The sequence below is a fragment of the Epinephelus lanceolatus genome, chromosome 12 (genome assembly GCF_041903045.1).
Source record: "Epinephelus lanceolatus isolate andai-2023 chromosome 12, ASM4190304v1, whole genome shotgun sequence".
Lineage (NCBI taxonomy): Eukaryota > Metazoa > Chordata > Actinopteri > Perciformes > Serranidae > Epinephelus > Epinephelus lanceolatus.
Window position 1 is genome coordinate 29,224,794 of NC_135745.1, and position 18,141 is coordinate 29,242,934.

Genomic DNA, 18,141 nt, shown 5'->3' on the forward strand with positions numbered 1-18,141 from the left:
ACTACGTCAAATATTTAGAATCAATGTGTATTACTAGATTAAAGCACTAACCTATGGTAAGTCTTACAACTTTTTGTGCTTATATGAATTTTTATGGATCTGTCTTTTATCTTGGGAGAAGGTGTGATTTGTATTACGGTGGTGTCCCCCTGAAAGATTCACATCATCAGTCGGAGATCCCTCAGATGTCTTAGATCCTTCGCATCGAGCAGTCGTCTTTATATTATTATTAATTATTTATTTATTTTGTCAGTCAGTGTGCTGTGTATTTTTGGGCTTGTTTCCCCAAATTTAGCTACAGGATGAGCATTCCTCAGTGTCACACTGCTGTCCAGTACAGGCAGCTGCGTACGTGGAGGCAGCTGCCCGCAGGAGGAGGAGAGGCTCTGCTCGGTCAGGCTCCGAAATAACGTTATCTCCTGCCTGCTTCTTAGAAGTGGTGAATTTGCAGCTCACAGCAACTCATTATGCGACACAGTCTCTGGCTTTTGTTTGATATCAAGAGTCAGCAAAAAAATGTTGCTGCACATTTCCAATCCGTTAGCACGCATTAGCTTGGAAGGCTAACTATTACGTGAATGTTGCTGTCACCCCATTCAAACCCTCAAACTTTATATGTAAACAAAAAGGAACGAATAGTCAAATATTCAAATTGAAAAGCCAAATTTGATTCAAGTAACTTGTAACTCATGTTCCCTAATTTTTTTTTTTTTTTTATCAAAATGTATTTATTTTGTGACACAGTTTTGAGGGGCCCGATCATCAACACACATTTAAAAGCAGCTTATTGGCCGTCAGTTGGTGCAGTTGGTGTGTCGCTGATCATCCACCCCGGGAGTTTTGATAGGGCTCTCACATTTGGCAGTGACCTTGAGTTGACCCATTAATCTATACTTAAAACACGTCATAAGCCTTACCTCTTTGGAAGCACAGCTAGCCAAACTCACTGCTGAATAATAAAGGGCTAATCCGTCTACTTATGGGACTCTCCTGTACAGGTCTGGCATCGATTGTGTCCGTCTGTGTGGCCCCCTTTACATTCAACATTAACATGTGTCTCTGGCATCCAAACTGCATCTGGGCTTATCTGCACAAAAATGCTCGGCTCTCCTTTGCTGTGACTTGTTATTGACCCTCTACTCAACCATGGGTGAAAGATCGCACAGGCAGGAGGGGCTGCAAGTGCTGTTTTTAACTGCGGACAAGTTAGAGATATTGGCAGTCAAATGTTAAATGTGTTTACGTAGAAAGAAATGTTTTAATGTGTGTTTGTATTTTGTGCAAATTGAGAGTTATTCCAGGGAATACAATGTCACATTTTTTTACTCCGAGATAAGTGCTGTTCTTTCATACCTCTCTTCACTCCTGTGACTTTGCAAAATAGGCACGTCTGATATTTATTCATAATGGTAAGAGCCTGCTTTCAGCTGCGGCAGCGTCCAACTCAAACATACACTTGGCTTGGATCGGTCGACCTTAGCAAGCTCTACTTCAAGTAAAAACTTTGATTTGTTACCAAAGTTCCTCCACACTCCCAAGATTTCCATCATTTTCTCCTCATTAGCACTCCCTTGCTTTTGGCTGCAGCTGGTTAATTTATTGCTTCCCTGTACGGGATGCCAGGGGAAAAGGTGCAAAGGGCCAAAAGATTAATAAACGTTTTTATATCATTCTGCATATAAAATCGTACATTCCTCCTCTGTTGAAAGCCGTATTCTCTGTGTGCTTTTTTTTTTTTTTTTTTTTTTTTTTTTTTATGACAGATGGACTAAGTACCACTCTGAGCACGTAGGCTGTGAACTCTGAATTACCTCTGGTCGAGCCAATTGGCTATTCATCGTGTACAACACAGTACACTGGGCCTCATTCAAATTCATTAGTTTGAATTCATTTCTCTGTATTTTTATTCCTGAAAAATACCCCCAAAAAAACTGGAGAATATCATAGCTGCAGCACAAAGGGCTCCAGTTTTCTTATCACATGAGAGTTCTCCATGCCAATAATATAATAAAAACTGAGTGTGTATCAGTGAATAAGCCCAGGCTGTAACATTTCCAGTCGAGGCAGGTGAGGAGGACAACAGTATCCTCATGGTTTGATAGACGGTGAAACAAACCAGTTAGGCAGCAGGCGTTTGTGTCTGTGATCTGGAGAGACAGGGGCTGAAGAAGGGGGTTGAGAGGGGGGTGAGTGGCAGGGCAGTGGCTGGAGGAAGGATACCTTGGCTTAGCACCAGAAGTGCATTGTAGATTAGAAATGGTCAAGCCCAAATTTTACAAATATCATCTTCATTTCCCCGAAGGAACCGAGGCCCTGGACGTCGTGTGAATAGAGCTATTGTTAGTGTGGCCCATTTACTATTCGCAGGGATTGTAAGGTTTGGTATCGAGGAACAGCACCAAGGCCTGGTGGTGAGGAAGGTTTAAACCCAAAGTCCATCCTTTAACATGCAGCTGAATTTTCAGAGGAAAAAGCAATTTGGTATTAATTCATTTATCTAAACTACAGTTTCAGAACACAAAACTTTCGTAGCAGCTGGTTTGCTTTGACAAGAAAGTTCAAAGTGCAAGGGAAAACTCAGTCCTGCACTTTGCAGCACTTACGGCGTGTTCACACAACGAGCAACACAACAACAGGCTGCTAGTCAGTTTCAATTGAAGCTGGTGACATGGAGCTACAGACTGATGCCTGACTGATGGCCTCAACTTTTTACAACACTCCGATGATGCAGTGAAGCTTTAACCAATCATCTGTTTTTGTTTCTAGCAGTGGTGCTGTGCCATTTAATTAAGTTAGCCGAGGATATGCTAGCTTTGCATTGGGGCGTCAAAATGTGATTTTAAAGTTGGGCTCAGACATTGATTGAAAGCATAGGTATTTTTATGGCCAAAAACAAACTTAAGATGGCATTGAGTTGAGATGCTTTGATGCAACTAGTAGATGCATGATAATGTAACTGTTCTAAGAGTGCTTGAGAAAGACTTCAACTCCCACGTCCCTACTAATACTCCTGAAAACGTATGTCACATGACCACTCACGTACGTGTGCATACTGGTGCAAACAAGAAGCAAACCATCTATTCCGTCTAGGGATGATAACGTCACTGGACATGGGAATTGTTGCAAATAGCTCACCTCCTGCACATGTAGGCAGTAGCAGCATTAGAAAATGCAGAATTTAGGAGAGAAGAAAGGACACGTGACTGATAAGACCCAATCAGGAAGGGAACATAGGGTGTCTGCATCATTGTTTTCAAATGTTGCTGCCTGTCAACACTAAAAGTTAGCCCTGGAGTTTCAAACCAAACAAGGTCAAAGGCGTTTTCAAAGTCTCCATTTTAGGCGTTTGGAAACATCGGAGTAGTGTAATAATGTATAATAGGTGTAATCTTAGCAAAAGTTATGTGTTTTAAAACAGAAGAGTATATGCATGCATGTAGCCTGAGTTTAGGTGCACAAAAGAAAGCATTTTGTAGTTATCTGGAAAATTAAGTTTGGAAATCAGTCCTTAAATGCACTGCAGTAATGTAACTGTAAAACCCTGTAGTATTTACATGCAGCTCCCTGGCTGTCAGGTTTCTGCTCAGACCTTGATCATACTTGGAAACATAATTTCAGCTTTTGAAAGCTGAAATGTTTTTATCAATGATTAACTCATGATTGTTGTTTGTTCGTGATCAGAGTATTTTGACTAAGTGCACTGTGAGGACTGGCACCGTTTCTTTCTGTTCTCCTGTGTGCAAAATTGCTTTTTTACACTTATTTATTTCAGTTTCAGTTTTAGTCAGACATTTGGACTGAATTATTTTGAGTACACATTGCTTCTACGGCGATACTTTCTCAGTCTGAAGTCTTTGTCAGGCAAACGCATGCATGCAAAACTCTCATGGGAAACCCACTTATGTACAGATTTCCAAGAAGTAGGTTTCTTTAGCAGTAAACTGGGTTTTCCTTAATCCCCTCGCACAGATTAAGAAAACAAGGTTTCTCATTTGCATTCAGGAAATCAGGTTACTGCAGAATGTTGACAACAACCTGTCTACTTTAGTGCATGTAAATGTGCCAATGTTTTTCAGCAGGCAAAAATGCAAAGCGCAGATTTCTTGTTGGCCAAAAGATGCAAATGGCTTTTCTTCTTCCTAAAATGACACAGTAAGAAGAGGATTCTGGGTCGGATGATGACGTTGTGTTAGTGTGAATATTTGTCCAAGATGGACTGCAATAGAAGTGTGCCTGTCCTGCTGATGCAGAATACTGTTTTTACTTTGAAAAATAGTTTGTCAGAATGGGTTTTGGCTGGTAAACTAACACTCAGCCAGCTTTGGTGTCAGTACAGCTTGGAGTGATAGATGTAAGTGCACTTTTCAAGACAACTTGTGAGTAGAAAAATCAGTTTTGGTCACAGATTCTGAGGCAAAACGTTTCTCAACTTGCAGCAGAAATAATTCTGCAAACCCAAAGAGTTTTTTTTTTCTCTTTCCCTCCTTTATCTCTCTCCTCTCCCTGGCCTCACTTTAACTGCCTGCTGAAGTGAACCATGGCTTGGCATGTTTGCAAACTCCTCCCTTCGCCCTCCCTCCTTCTCTCCCCCTTCTCCCTCGTCCTCCCTCCTTTCTGCAGCCTCCCTGATTCACATACATGTCTGATACTGTCTCTGGGCAGCTATAAACCATGTTAGCGGGGCCAGTTCTCAGAAAGGAGAGGCCTCAACTCACTCCCCGCTCCCTGCGCCTTACCAGGAAAACACTTTCAAAGAACCCGTGGAGGGGGGCGGAGGGGCTGAGACAGTAGAGAAAGTGAATGGGGAAAGATATGGAGAGGCTAGAGAGGGAGGGAGGCGAGGGCCACAGTGTAAGCCAAGGCCACCCTATCCTACTGCAAACCAGCTGTATTTGGTTTCTCCTCTGACTGTTGTATTATTCTCCTGAAGTTTTGTAAATTTAACATGTTACACTTTGCAGAGCTATAGAAGATTTTATTCTCTGGAGCATTTCTTCAGTGCCGGAGCAGTAAATAAGAGCTCATTTAGGCGAGGACTGGACTTAATAAAAGATTAATGGCTTTAGCAAATCAGAAACAGAGTGAAGTGCATTTTGTTTAGTTGCTCAGTGCAGGCAGGAGTGAAGTTTAATTGTAGACAGTGATTGTGCCAAACGTCATTCACCCCCGTGCAGTTGTCATGAAAGGGGAAACTAGCTACCGAGACCAAACTGTTTTTTGTACCTGGCTGTAAACATGTTTATTTCTACTGTTGTGATTGGCAATTTAATATGGGTGTGTATGGGGATTGACTTTAGCCAGCCTCAAGTGGTCATTCAAGGAACTGCAGTTTTTGGCACTTGAGCATTCAACTTCATTTTTCAACCCTGGAGGTTACAACACGTAACTTAACAACAACTTTTTTCTCTCTGATGACAAAGTTCTCTATTAAAACATGATCCTGCTGTTACTGGTGGCCATTTTCTGCATACAATGATCAAATTTACTTGCACCTTTGTGTAAATTTACATCTCTTATTAACATTTTAGAGCTGCCCCTGACTAAGAATTTTCCTAGTTGACTATCAGTCGTCATTTAGGACCATTAGTCGACTAGTCACCCGCGTGTATAAGATATTAATTTAATGAATAAATGATATATTTTGAGCGGGGCAACACAATGGTTTGAGTTGAAGGTGTGAGAAAGAATAGTATCAGTAACATTGTTAACACTGTGCTACATTACAGAGAAATACAAACCCGTACTAATGAACCTTCATTAATATAGGTATATATTTTATCTACAAGTGCACATCACACACTGAGCGAGCCGCCCATGCTAATGGGCATGTAGCTACTTCCATGCTTCGGGTGATACGTCATGTTTCTAGTCGACCAATGAAGATGAGTTTACATATCACCTTAGGTTCGTCCTTCACCTTCTCAAAATGATCCCACACTTTGGATTTCCTGCCCGACATGTTATTAACTAGTCTGTGGAATAACTGCAGGTACCAGCCCTGGAAATTAACCTGACTCCTGTCTGACTGCTGAGTGTGGACACTTCCTGTGTCTGTCCTTTCAAATGAAATCTTGCCAACTAATGACCTTTCTGGTCGACTAACATTTGGTCGGCTATTAAGGGGCAGCCCTACACCATTTTAATACAAAAGCTGTTAAGTGCTCCCTTTTTAATTGCACTTTATGACATACTATTGTACTGTATGTTAGGCTAGTATGATTAATAGTAATCACAATTATTTTGATCAATGCCTGAAATATTTTAATGCACTTTTAATATTTAAATAAACAGAGCAATGCTTTGACTTCCATGTTGTGCTACATTCCTGCTAATTAACAAATCTTTGCATCGAAATAAGATTTAAAATGAGGTTCTTTTTCACCTGAATTCAGTGCATCTGCAAGAAGCAAAATATAAATGAAATTGTACCCAAAATACAGGCTGACTAAAAATAAATATACCTTCACAGACAGAATGCAGCCAAATGAAAACTGTTTATTGGATATGTATCTTTGGTCAAATTGAATTCAACTGCATTGTTTGTTTCTTTCAGTCAGACTTAGAGAGCTGGATGGAAACCAATCCACCGCTGTATTTATTTTCTTAACACAAGTCACGGTACACTGTGCAGCGTCACTGTTATAGATGTGTGACCTGACGCTAGACAAGAAAGGCGATTGGTGAGGTGACATTAGCAAAGTTATTCTTCTCGGCCTTCATGCATTCATCGTAATGCAGGTTGTGGTGTTTTATTTTAAGGTAGATTAAAGTTAGTTGTGTTGCTTTGCAGCGTAGACACAGTTGTTTTCTCCTACATTTGAAATACTTCCAAACAACGGATGGTAGGTGGTTGATGAACAGATGGTTTTCATTTTGCCCGTTTTGCCAGTTTCTTACAGACTGCTGTTGCAGGGTGCACATGTAGCGGATGCTTCCCAAACATGGAGACTGGCTGGCTGTTAAGGAAGGGCTTGATTTGATATGCAGCTCAGTGCTAAGAAGCAGAGCATGCATTTTAAACGTCATTATTGCAGTCTATCATGTTCATTTCATTGTGGGAAGCCAAAATTGTGATCGTGATTAATATTCAGTCAATCGTGCAGCAGCCCTTCTGTGAATGCTCTGTTTGACTGCAAGCATAAAACGTCTAAATCAGCCTGTTATTACAGGTTTTATAGCTCATCTCATGCAATTAATATGTTTTCTCAGCAGTGCCTGTAGGCCTGTAAAACCAGATCTAGCATCGTGCAGAGATCACCTGTGTTTGACATGGCTGCAGAGGCTCACTCGTACACGTGTAGCTTTGAAGCATGTTGTGACAGAGGAATGGCTGGTGAGCCGGTCATAATGCATTGCCTGTCTGCATAGTTGGGATGCAGTGAGGACGTGTAGCAGTGAAACCTGACCAGCAGCATACACACTGTTACACACCAGCCGAGAGCCAGCCACCAACTGGCCCTGTCACCACTGTACATAAGAAACACATGCTTGGAGTAACCGACATGGTTTGAAAATGTTTTGGCAGATTTTATACTCATTTGTTGATACTTTCAATTTAGCCGCAGAGTGGTGCATTTGGAGGGCAGTGAAACTTTAGGAAGTTAGTGACATCTGGTGAAATAATGCAGATTAAAAAAATGGAAGAAAGTTTCAGTGTAAATGAACATAAGTTAGTATTTAACACACAGCAGGGAGAGTTTGTTAAGGACCCAGCATCCAGTGATTTTGGTAAACTGAAATAGGCAGTGCTTGTGTTTGTACAGGTTATTAAAAAAAGGATTTAAGCCCTCTTTGAGGTATTCAGTTACACTGGAATAGAAAAGAAAATTAGTTGTTGGGATTCGTAGTTCATTCATGACCTTTGCAGATAGAAGTTTGACAATCTTGAGCTTAAAGCAGGATTCACTTACTCACAAACAAAGACTCTGAGGTGCAGCTGAAATCACTGAAAAAAACTAGTAATGGGCCTTTAGCATTAATATTTTGTCAGACTTTACAGAAGTACAAATGGATTTATGAAGCTGACTGCACTTCTCAACTAGGGATGTCAACTTCGGTTAATTTGCTTTTGATAGCCCGACAACCATTAATTGGTAACTGCTTAATTTTTAAGAGAAAGAAAACACTAAATGAAGTGACATACAAGAGGCCTTTCCTTTTGGTCCGGTGCTCTGTGGATTCTGTGAGCTTTAGTGGCACATTCCAAGGAGCAATCCCTTTTCAACCCGGTCTCACTCCAAAGTTGACGAAATCCGGCACTTGGGCAGTGACTTGCGGCATTAGACACTGACAAAATTAGCTGTCCTTTAATGTCTGCATGATACGCAGCAGGTTGCCGTTACAGTTAAATGGCAGTCAGCGGTGCTGGGGGGGAAATGCAGTGGGACAAGAACGTAAGGCAACGAACGTCCAAGTGGGGTGGACAGGAGTGGTGGTGGATGGGTCCAACAAACACCAACCTTCACTTGGGAGAGTGGTGCTCGCGTCCCGCAAGATTATACAGATTATACAACTTGTGAAACAGAAGTGTGTATGCATATAACAGCCAGAACCTGACATGTCATCCCAGAAAGTCAACAACCAACACGCCCAGGGTACCTTTCACATCATATCTGGACGTGGAAAGTCCATGACCAGATGTTGACATGTGACAAGGTCAGAATGAGAATGTATTGCCCTTGATGAGTTGGTGAAATGTTAATGTTTTGTGATGTAAATGTCTTGCCTTTTATCGTATTTTCTGTTGGCTTTGTTGACAGCCAGCCAAGTTGGGTGGGAGCTAGTTTGTGGCGCCGCTCATTTGGTGATTACTGTTGACAACACGCTCCTGGTGGCGGGACTGATTTGCTGCTGAAACATGGTGGCCATTTATCAGGCTCCCATCAGGTAGCCCCAGTGAGTAAGCGGCATCATTTTGAACCACAAAACCCTTTTAGCACAACTATGTTAGCACCACTAGCTGTACTGACACTGCTAATGGTGAGCTAACAGTTACAGTTAACAGTGCTAAAGGGCGTTTGCGGGTTGGGGGGAGATTTGAGGGTGGCCACCATGTTTCCACAGAAATGATGTTGGGTCAGGACAGCATTGTTAGCTGTAATTGCCAAATGAGTGGCACCGCGAGCTATCTCCCACCAGATCAGGTTGGTGCGCAGTGCAGTAGCTTGAAGAGGTATCAAAATTAACCTTTTAGACCGACATGTAACCAGTCAAAAATATTCTTGGCAGTAATGCGATTAATGGTTAACTGTTGACATTCCTAATCTTTAACCTAAAATGTGAATTCAACAGTGTTTTCTTGAATTAAAAACAGCGAAATCCAAAGTTCTTACTACATAGCAAATGATCAGTTGTTGTGCCAATAGTGGTAGTTAAGATGCATACTCAAATTTCAGTGCCACACATTCACGAAAAATCTGTACAGATCCAAAGTGTTGGGGGTGTTGGACTAAAGTGAGGAAATTCCAGAGGTTTAATTCAGGCAGTGAAATCCTGTGAATGAATTCATGCTGTATCTCTGCATTTGGAGAAGCTTCAGTTTCTGACACAGACCTCTGAGAGGGAGAATGCAGCAGAGCCAGCTACGTGTTACATAAGCACACTGATGCAGAAGATACAGAGCAAATATTTTGCCTCACATAGCTTTGCTTCATCCAGTCTACTTTTTGCCTGTCTGCTGCTCGCCCTAGATTGAGCGAGCGAACGCACAAAGACAGGATCTGCAACATTCACCCGACCATCACAGTTCCAGCTTCATGTGTAGATAGTCACACATGACTTTGTAGTTTACAGCATGGATGATGTTACTCTGACTTTATCAAAGCATCTCTGAAGAAAAACTGTAAACACAGTCATGAGAACTTGCCTGGAAAAATTCTCTGACAATGAATGCATGCATAAACTAGACTTATAAGGCCTCAGATGCACCGGGACTTTCTTGTTAAAGTGCAAGAGTGCCAAACTACACTCCGTCATGCTTTTTTTTCTCTCTCTCCTTCTTTCTCTCTATCTGTTTCTCCCATTGGCTACGTCTCAGGGCATGTCAAGTCATAAGCCTGTCTCCCAGTGTGCAGTCTGCCAAGGAAGTGGTTCTAATTGACTAACAAGTTGCTGTTACTTTATCTCTGCCTCTCTCTGCCTTTCACTCTTTTTCCATACCTTTCCAAAACCCTGACAGGACTGCTTTTGGCAGGAAAAACTAAAAAAAAAAAAAGGACTCCTTTGCACGAAAGTCAAAGTTATTTTTTTTCTTTTTGAGTTTAGAGACAGTGAAATAAAGTGTCTATGTTTGTTTGCATGTAGGAGTGTGAACGTTCCTTCCCGCTCCCCTCCCAAACTGTTGGAGAACATTCATTTTGTGGTTTTATAGCCTATATTTGTACTTATTTCCCTGCTTTATTTGATTTCCATGTTTTATTGCTTGCATCCTGCCTAAACTCAGCCGCAGAAGAGCTCCATGAAGATTGGCTTGTGCTGAATAATTAATACATTCTGCTTTCTGAAGCAATAGCATTTGCATTTGGCTGCATCTGTGATTATGACAATCCAGCCTTACTTAGACAGCGTTTACTTACTCTGGCAATAATGTTTTAATTAAATGAAGGCGTGGAATTAAGCAATATGAAGAATGACATGTTGGTGAGTTTTGTTGTAAGTCAGGGCATTTTATACAAACCACTTGCCAGAATAAATGTTGGCATAGTACATTTCTGCAAACCATGGATGTGAAACATTTGTACTTTATTATGTAGCTGATATGTTGAAACTTGATACTGTGTTGTTATGTTTAGGCACAAAAAACACGTGGTTATGGTTAGGAAAGAATTTGTTTTCACGTTTCTGGTGGCACATTCATGGCTAGAAGTGCTGCTGATGTCTCCCCAAAATTAACTGGTTTTGATGGTACATTCACGGCTGGAAGTGCAGCCGATGTCTCCCCAAAATTAACTGGTTTTGATGGTACATTCACGGCTGGAAGTGCAGCCGATGTCTCGCTAAAAACAACCGGTTTTGGTGGCACATTCACAGCTGGAATTGCCACCTGTGTCTCCCCAAAATCAGCCTGTTTTGGTGGCACATTCACAGCTGGAATTGCCACCGATGTCTTGCTAAAAACAACCAGATTTGGTGTCACATTCAAGACTGAAAGTACCATCAATGTCTCGCTAAAAGCAACCGCTTTGGTGGCAAATTCACAGCTGGAAATGCCAACGATAACATGCTTAAAAAATATCCACTTTTGTTATTTGTTGGTCTCGAACAGTGGTTCACAGCTTGGCAGCTGTCTTGCCCAGGTGTCATGCCATCCCCTATCCTCTCCACCTTGTCACCCGATGACAAAGTCAGCTCTTCTACATGTTTTCAGAACGATGTTATTTCTGAAATGTTGATACAATTCATACAAAATGTACAACTGTAACGTATCTGTGGTTTGTAGAAACGGACAATGCCAACATTTTCTTCATGGACTGATTGTATCGAACGTGCAAAGGCAGAAACAAGCAAAAATCAGTTCAGTGGTTTGTTGAGACTTCAAATCTTGTCTCTCAGGCGCAAAGACAGATCTTGTGTGATGTTACTGAGCCACAAAACTGCCAAAGGCTGTGCTCAGGCCTACATTAGCACTGTTTAAAAACTAAGCCATCGCGTTCACTTCAATGAGACATCTACAGGGCTGCAGACAGAGTTAGCTAGTAAGTAATACAGGGTTGCCCGGCAAAAAAGTTTAACTGTGCTCATATTTTTGCAACACAACGATATTATTAGGTCAACGCACCAATCACAGATGAGCAAGCTCACACTTGTTGCAGATTACTCTGTATAGGTATGGATATATATGTTAAGCCCCTTTCACACTTGCAGACTATCCCTGAAATGTTCAGGAACATTTCCTGCATGGGGTCATGTGTGAATGGGAGCAGGGATCCATATTCAGGGACCTCTGTGCTGCCAATTTCCCACCTCAAGACTAAGTAACCTTTCAGGGAAATGCAGGTATAGCTGTAAATGAAAGCAGTAACGGTACAGGGACACGCACCTAAAGGGTTACATCCATCTGACGAAAGAAACTTTCACATGGAGCGAGCCAACAATCACGAGACACCACTGATGACGTATTTGAATCTGTAACTCATTTATGGTTCAGCATATACACCAATACAAACTTGCTGAATACTAAATACATCACAAGGACACTGGCACAGAAAAAAAACAGCTCTTCACCTCCCATTTTCTTGAAAACAGTAAGAGGTGTCTTGCGCTGCGTACACCTACATCCAGCCTGAATCCATCCTCATTTTCTCTGAGTTTCTAGCCATCTGTTGAACTGTCCCCTGCCCAATTTATTCTGCCATTGCCAGGGGATAAGCGAAAAGGCGCAAAATAAAAATGCTCCTGAATGTCCTGCAGGTGTGAATAGTGAAAATCATTACCAGCGCCTGAAAGGTTATCCCAGTTATTTACTGGGAACTATGTGTGAGAGAGGATTTAGGTGGAGGATAAAATGATTGTCGCTGTGATAACTTTCCATAGTCGTATCCTGTTACAAATCATTTTTCAGTGTTGTGGTGTCTGAAAAGTCTTAAAACTTATGGATCCATTACTCAAACTGGACTCCCTGGATTGTATTTCATATTCTCATACCCCCGCGAACACAACCGCTTGAGTTGTTTTAATGCAGTGCTGTTTCTGGACTGAAAGGAGAACAAACTGTTACATTACTTTGTTTTAGCTCGGAGCACAGTCTGTCACTAAGTAGCTTTTATACCTATAAATCTCACAATGCGTATATGAGTTGTTTTGGAAGGCAGTGACAAAAGATATTATTTAAAGTTTGTAGTTTGGTGCTAACATGTATGTAAAAACTGTACTGCACACTGAAGAGAGACACTCTGTGATGAGAGGAGAGGGGGGGAAGGGCCCTGGCAGCCAAAATGGCCAACAGGGATAAAGAAGAGGCAGAGGTCTGTCTGTGTGCTCGCTAGAGAGCCGGAGACACTGCCAGGCAAAGTTTCCATGTTTAACCGGCAGGCATGGAGACAGAGAGACAGAGAGAGAAAAGGGAGGAAAAAAAGGAAAAGAGAGATCGAATAAAAACTTTCGCAAAAGGGGAGAAAAAGAAAAGAGAAGGAGCAGAGAAGAGAGAGAGTCCAGCAAGAGCAAGAATGCAAGGGAGCAAAGGACAGCGAGAGGGAGCGCGAGGCAGAGAGACATCCAGAGAAACTGAGAACAAGAACCAGAGCGCGAGAGAGAGAGAGAGAGAGAGAGAGAGAGAGAGAGAGAGAGAGAGAGGGGAACGGAATGTGCTGACGCGGCGTTTCTTGTCTGAACTCCCCAAATTAATAATCAGCAGCGGTTTAGCCGAGCCGTGCCAGGAACAGAAGCCTACTGCCAAGCCCCGGCCAGGCCAGGCCCTCCCTGCTCCCAGCGTTACCCCCACCCCTCACCCAGTACCTCCCTTCCCCTCCCCCCCTCACCCCCCAGCTCACAGCCCCGGTCTGGGGCCGAATAGGAGGCGCTGCCTGCCTGCCTGTCCGGGCCGGGCCTGGCACACTGCCACAGGGCTTTTGCTTGTTCAGGAGTTTTGATTAAATCCTTTATTGTGCTCCACTCACGCAAAGAGCTAAGGCGAAACACCGAGCAGGACGGAGCGGAGGGGAGGAGAGAAAGCGAGAGGGGAGAGAAGAAAAGGGGAAAAAAAGAGAGGGGAGGGGAGCGAGGGAGGGAGGGAAATGGGATCTCTCTTTTTTTCCCTCTTGCTTTCTCCTTTTCTCTTTCTCTCGCAGTGAAAAGATGTTTGATTTGGTCTATGGGGAGTTGTAAAGTAGATAAAGTTTTTGCTCGCCATCAGCAGCCTGTTTTTTTTTCCTTTTTTATTTTCACTCCTCTGTATAAAGCCTCTCTTCATTCTTTTGTACATTTACCAAATTGTTCTGGTTTTCTTATCATATATCTCATCAGCTAGACTTCCAGACTACAAACTATCACAGCACGATGCATCACGAGCTTCAAGTTTTCTCTGTGTTTTAGTTAGCGTTAGGAGCTTTTATTTTTTATTTGAAGACTTGTGGAACTGCTGCTCTGCCTTTTTTGCAAAACAGGTGTGCCTCTTGCGAAACGGACCCTCAAATTCTCCATATTTTATTGTGTTCCTCGCCGATTTTATATATTCTCACCACATTACACACGCTCTGCATCTCCAACTGCTCCTAGTTAACTGTGCCCTTGTCAGTGCTGCAGCACCCCTGTGGCCTTTCAGAGGCTTTGTGCCAGAATTGTAACAGTGATTTGTGTTGTTGTTTCAGCTGTTTCTGTGCCGGACCTGAGCGAGCAGTTCACACCACCAGAGACGGCTCCCCCAGCCCTCGTCAGCCTGATCCAAGCCATAGAGAAGAGAGGTATATCCATGTCAGCCGGCCAACGTACTCGTCTGTCTCGCCTCCCTGTCTTTCCGTCTACGTGCGACTGTCTCCCTCCCTCCCGCCATCTGCCTCTTGCTCTCATGCCAGCGTTTGCACAAGTGTAGACTTATAGACATGTGGATCCAGCCAGGCAGATGTAGAAGTGCACACACAAGCTCGTGCACACTCGCAGCAGCTCCTCGAGTCGGTTAGCGACTCGATGTAGATTTCCTATGTTTAAGTTTAATGTGGTTAAAGTCAGAGCGGTTCTCGTTGGCCTCACTGAGAGTCCTGCACAGTGGGTTTGAGTCATACTATGTTATTAACAAATAGCTCTCAGTGGGACTCCATTCACAGTTTTTTCTGTCTTCCTTTTTTTATTTTTTCTCTGTCTGTTTGTTTCACTCACTCACACACACGCACACATTTGTGGGGTTGCAACTACTAATTATTTTCATGAGTGATTAATCTGCAGATTATGTTCTCTGTTAATGGGTTAGTAATTCAATGTAGATTAAATGTCAAAAATTTGTCAGAGCTATAATGTCTTCAAACTGCTTGTTTTCTCTGACCAGTGGGTGAAATTCATGGGACATGGATCATTCAACACATCATACCTGCTACACAGTCTCTGTCTTTGTAGTGTGTGATTCTGCCAGCTTCACTGTGTGCATATTGAATTTTGCCAAGTGATAGTTGTTTATGGAGGGTTTGGAAGCGTACACGCTATATTAAGTGGCACTGAATTAATTAACTGGATTATTTAAACTACAGGATGCATTGATTTGATTGATTTATTTTAATGTGAAATGTAAAGACAAGGTTGTTCTGCTGCGTCGCATGTCCTCTGGTACAATTAGGTATTCATTTTAAACATTTTTAAACAGATTTTAATAGATTTTTACACAGTTTTATATAGTTTCTACTTGTTGGAGGGCTGCATTGTGTGTGGAGAAAAAAACAGTGGTCAGTGTAGCAGCTTGCAGCTTCAGCTGATTGTAATAGACGTGCTCTGCTATTGATAAGTTGCTGCAGACGTGTCGTGCTGTGTCTGTGCTCCATGTATTTTGGCCGCAACAGCCCAAAACTAGCAGCAAATCATCACAATGGAAGTGGGAATTTGGGCAATTTTTGTTGAAAATGACTGAAACAGTGAATCAGTTATCAAAATAGTTGTTAGTTAATTTTCTGTGAATTGACCAATCGATTAATTGACTCATTGTTTCAGCTCTACACCTATGCATACCTAGGCATATGCAGAGATAGTCGCATTTAATGTACAATGTAGTACACTTAACCTTATGTAGTTAATCTTTATAGTATACCTGTTAGGTCCATGAAGGAGGTTACGTTTTCAGTCCCAGTTTTCATGGTACTTGGAGAAAAGGTGTAGCAAGGACCAACGAAGAACCCATTAAATCAACCAAATTATTTGTGAGATAGGGCATTTTGCCTTGGTAGAATAAATGCCTCAAATCTTACAGGGACCGTTCAGATCTTTTGAAGTGGAGTTATATGTGATACCTATCCACAGTCAGTTTATTACCCACAGTAGATGTCAGTCGGCATGCTCCAGTTTGGAGAAGCAGCCTTTATTTAGTCCAACACAGAAGCTAAATCGATATCTGACAGCCACTTTACCTGGCTGTCAGATATCGATTTCTGACTGGGAACTGGAGCTGGTATATCGCTCTCTCTGGAAGTCAGATTCCATGGAAAGAAACAGTGATTTAACATCGCTGCATTCAGGAGCTGCTGGTCTACCACAACCTCGATCAGTTAGTTTGTTTGTGTTACTGTGTGACTTTGGTGAATCTGATCTAACCCGTTTAAACAACAAAGTCAAATAATAACACAAACTATCTGATGGAAAAGGAGTCTGGTGGCTCTGAAGAGAGCATAGATGGTGAACTATGGGAATTTTTTCTCCACTAACGAAGTATTGTCTTATGAGGGTGGTGGGTGTACACCTCCACAGAGGTTAAAAACCTGAGTCTTACTCCACTGTTTGTCAGACTAGTGAGGACTAGTCAGACTGATGCGTTGAGAACTGATGAAGCCGCTTGGATAAGAGGCGAAACGTCTTCTAGACAAAATCAAAGTCCAGTTGCCTACGATTTAATTGTTGCCAGAACTATGGGAATGGGCTGTCTGACAAAAAGGTAAAGCCATAAAAATGTTCTCAACAAAGTGTACACTTAACCTGTTTAGATTTTTTTCTTAGGTGGCTAAAATACATTTTGCTGTAGAACCCATCCACAGCAGTACATTGCTTAGCTTCCACGTCAGACTCCAGCCTGCTTCTCCAAACTGGGAGTGTGCACACCGACACTTACCGTAGGTAATACACTTAATACAGATAAGTACCTCATACAACCCCACTTCAAAGATTTCGACCTGTCCCTTTACAGTCCAGTAGATGGTAGTAAAGTTCAACAGTCACAAAACAGTCAGCTGTAGAAATACAGTGACTCTATATCACATCCACATTAAGGGACACCAGTAATCCTCTTGGGGAGCTGGCACATGTAGTTTCTCAAACTTCATGCGGAAACCAGTCACTAGGGAGCGCTCAGTGGTGTCATGGGAGAACCGGTATGATTGTAACACCACCAAACACTTTTCTCAAACCAAGGTGTGGCTATGGAAACGTATATCCACACGTCTTGTAACTAATTATACTTTTGCTCACATCCAAGTATAATTTGTCTGAAATAAAATCCACCCGAGGTAATAAGGAAAAATTACATTTCCAGTTCAGAGGTACATAATAAATGCACAGCTGAGATGATAAGGCGTCACCTGAGCACAATCTAGTTTTAGAAATATATGCAGACATGTGTAGAGGTTGCATTTGCAGATTTGCACATTTTGTTGGAACTGGGGCACAGCTTTAGTCTTTTCATTTCAGTTCAGTTTTTATTTATAAAGCCCAATATCACAAATCACAATTTCCCTCAGAGGGCTTCACAGCATAGAACATCCCTCTGTCCTTAAGACCCTCACAGCAGATAAGGAAAAACTCCCGAAAAAACCTTTAACAGGAAAAAAAATGGTAGAAACCTGATATCGTTTTATTATCGAATTGTTACCCTCTGAATCAAAATCGAATCGTGAGGTGCCTGGAGATTCCCACTGCTAATATGTATGTGAGGTGCAGTGTTAAAGTGACAAGTTATGTAGCATAGATTTTAAATGTGACTCTTCTGGCTCTCCATCTGAGAAAGGTTCGCCTAAATTCTTCTCGTGCTCGTCACTGGGAAAGATTTCAATATTGATATTTACTAGCGGGGCGACAGGAGGTCTGTCTCTGAGTGTAAATAATATGATGTCGCACTAATACTGAACTACTTCCCAGTGTTGGATGCACACATGCTGTGACTGCATGGTGTGGTTTTCACAATTACCTGAGAGACTGGCGAGTCTCAAGGACTTGCCTCCTAGATGCAAGCTGTCTAGACCTAGTGTTCCTAAATGCTTTTTTTTTTGTTAGCCTGGGACCCAAAAGAGAAATGTGGTCATTCAGAGTTAACATGTTTTCCTCTGGGATATTTGCACTCGATGTTGAAATCTGCTATCTGCTTAAAATAATTCCATGATCTCGGGTTTCAGTTGAGAGTTTATATTTTCTGTGCTGTGTCAGAGTTGCTAAATGAATCACACTTTTTCCGAGAAGAAAAGAACAAACGTGTTGGCTCTGCTCTTGTAAATATTGCTCGTGCGAGAACATTTGAGGGACCAA

At 42.1% G+C, this 18,141-nt stretch overlaps 1 protein-coding gene across 2 annotated transcripts in view; it reads left to right on the forward strand.

The window, feature by feature from the left end:
• pik3r2 (phosphoinositide-3-kinase, regulatory subunit 2 (beta)) overlaps positions 1 to 18,141 on the forward strand; it is a 38,027-nt gene that overhangs the window by 12,062 nt on the left and 7,824 nt on the right. For both annotated transcript variants that reach the window (XM_033649680.2, XM_033649681.2), the window contains exon 3: positions 14,304 to 14,396. In XM_033649680.2, coding sequence (XP_033505571.2) covers positions 14,304 to 14,396 — 93 coding nt within the window. The remainder of the gene's footprint in view (positions 1 to 14,303; positions 14,397 to 18,141) is intronic.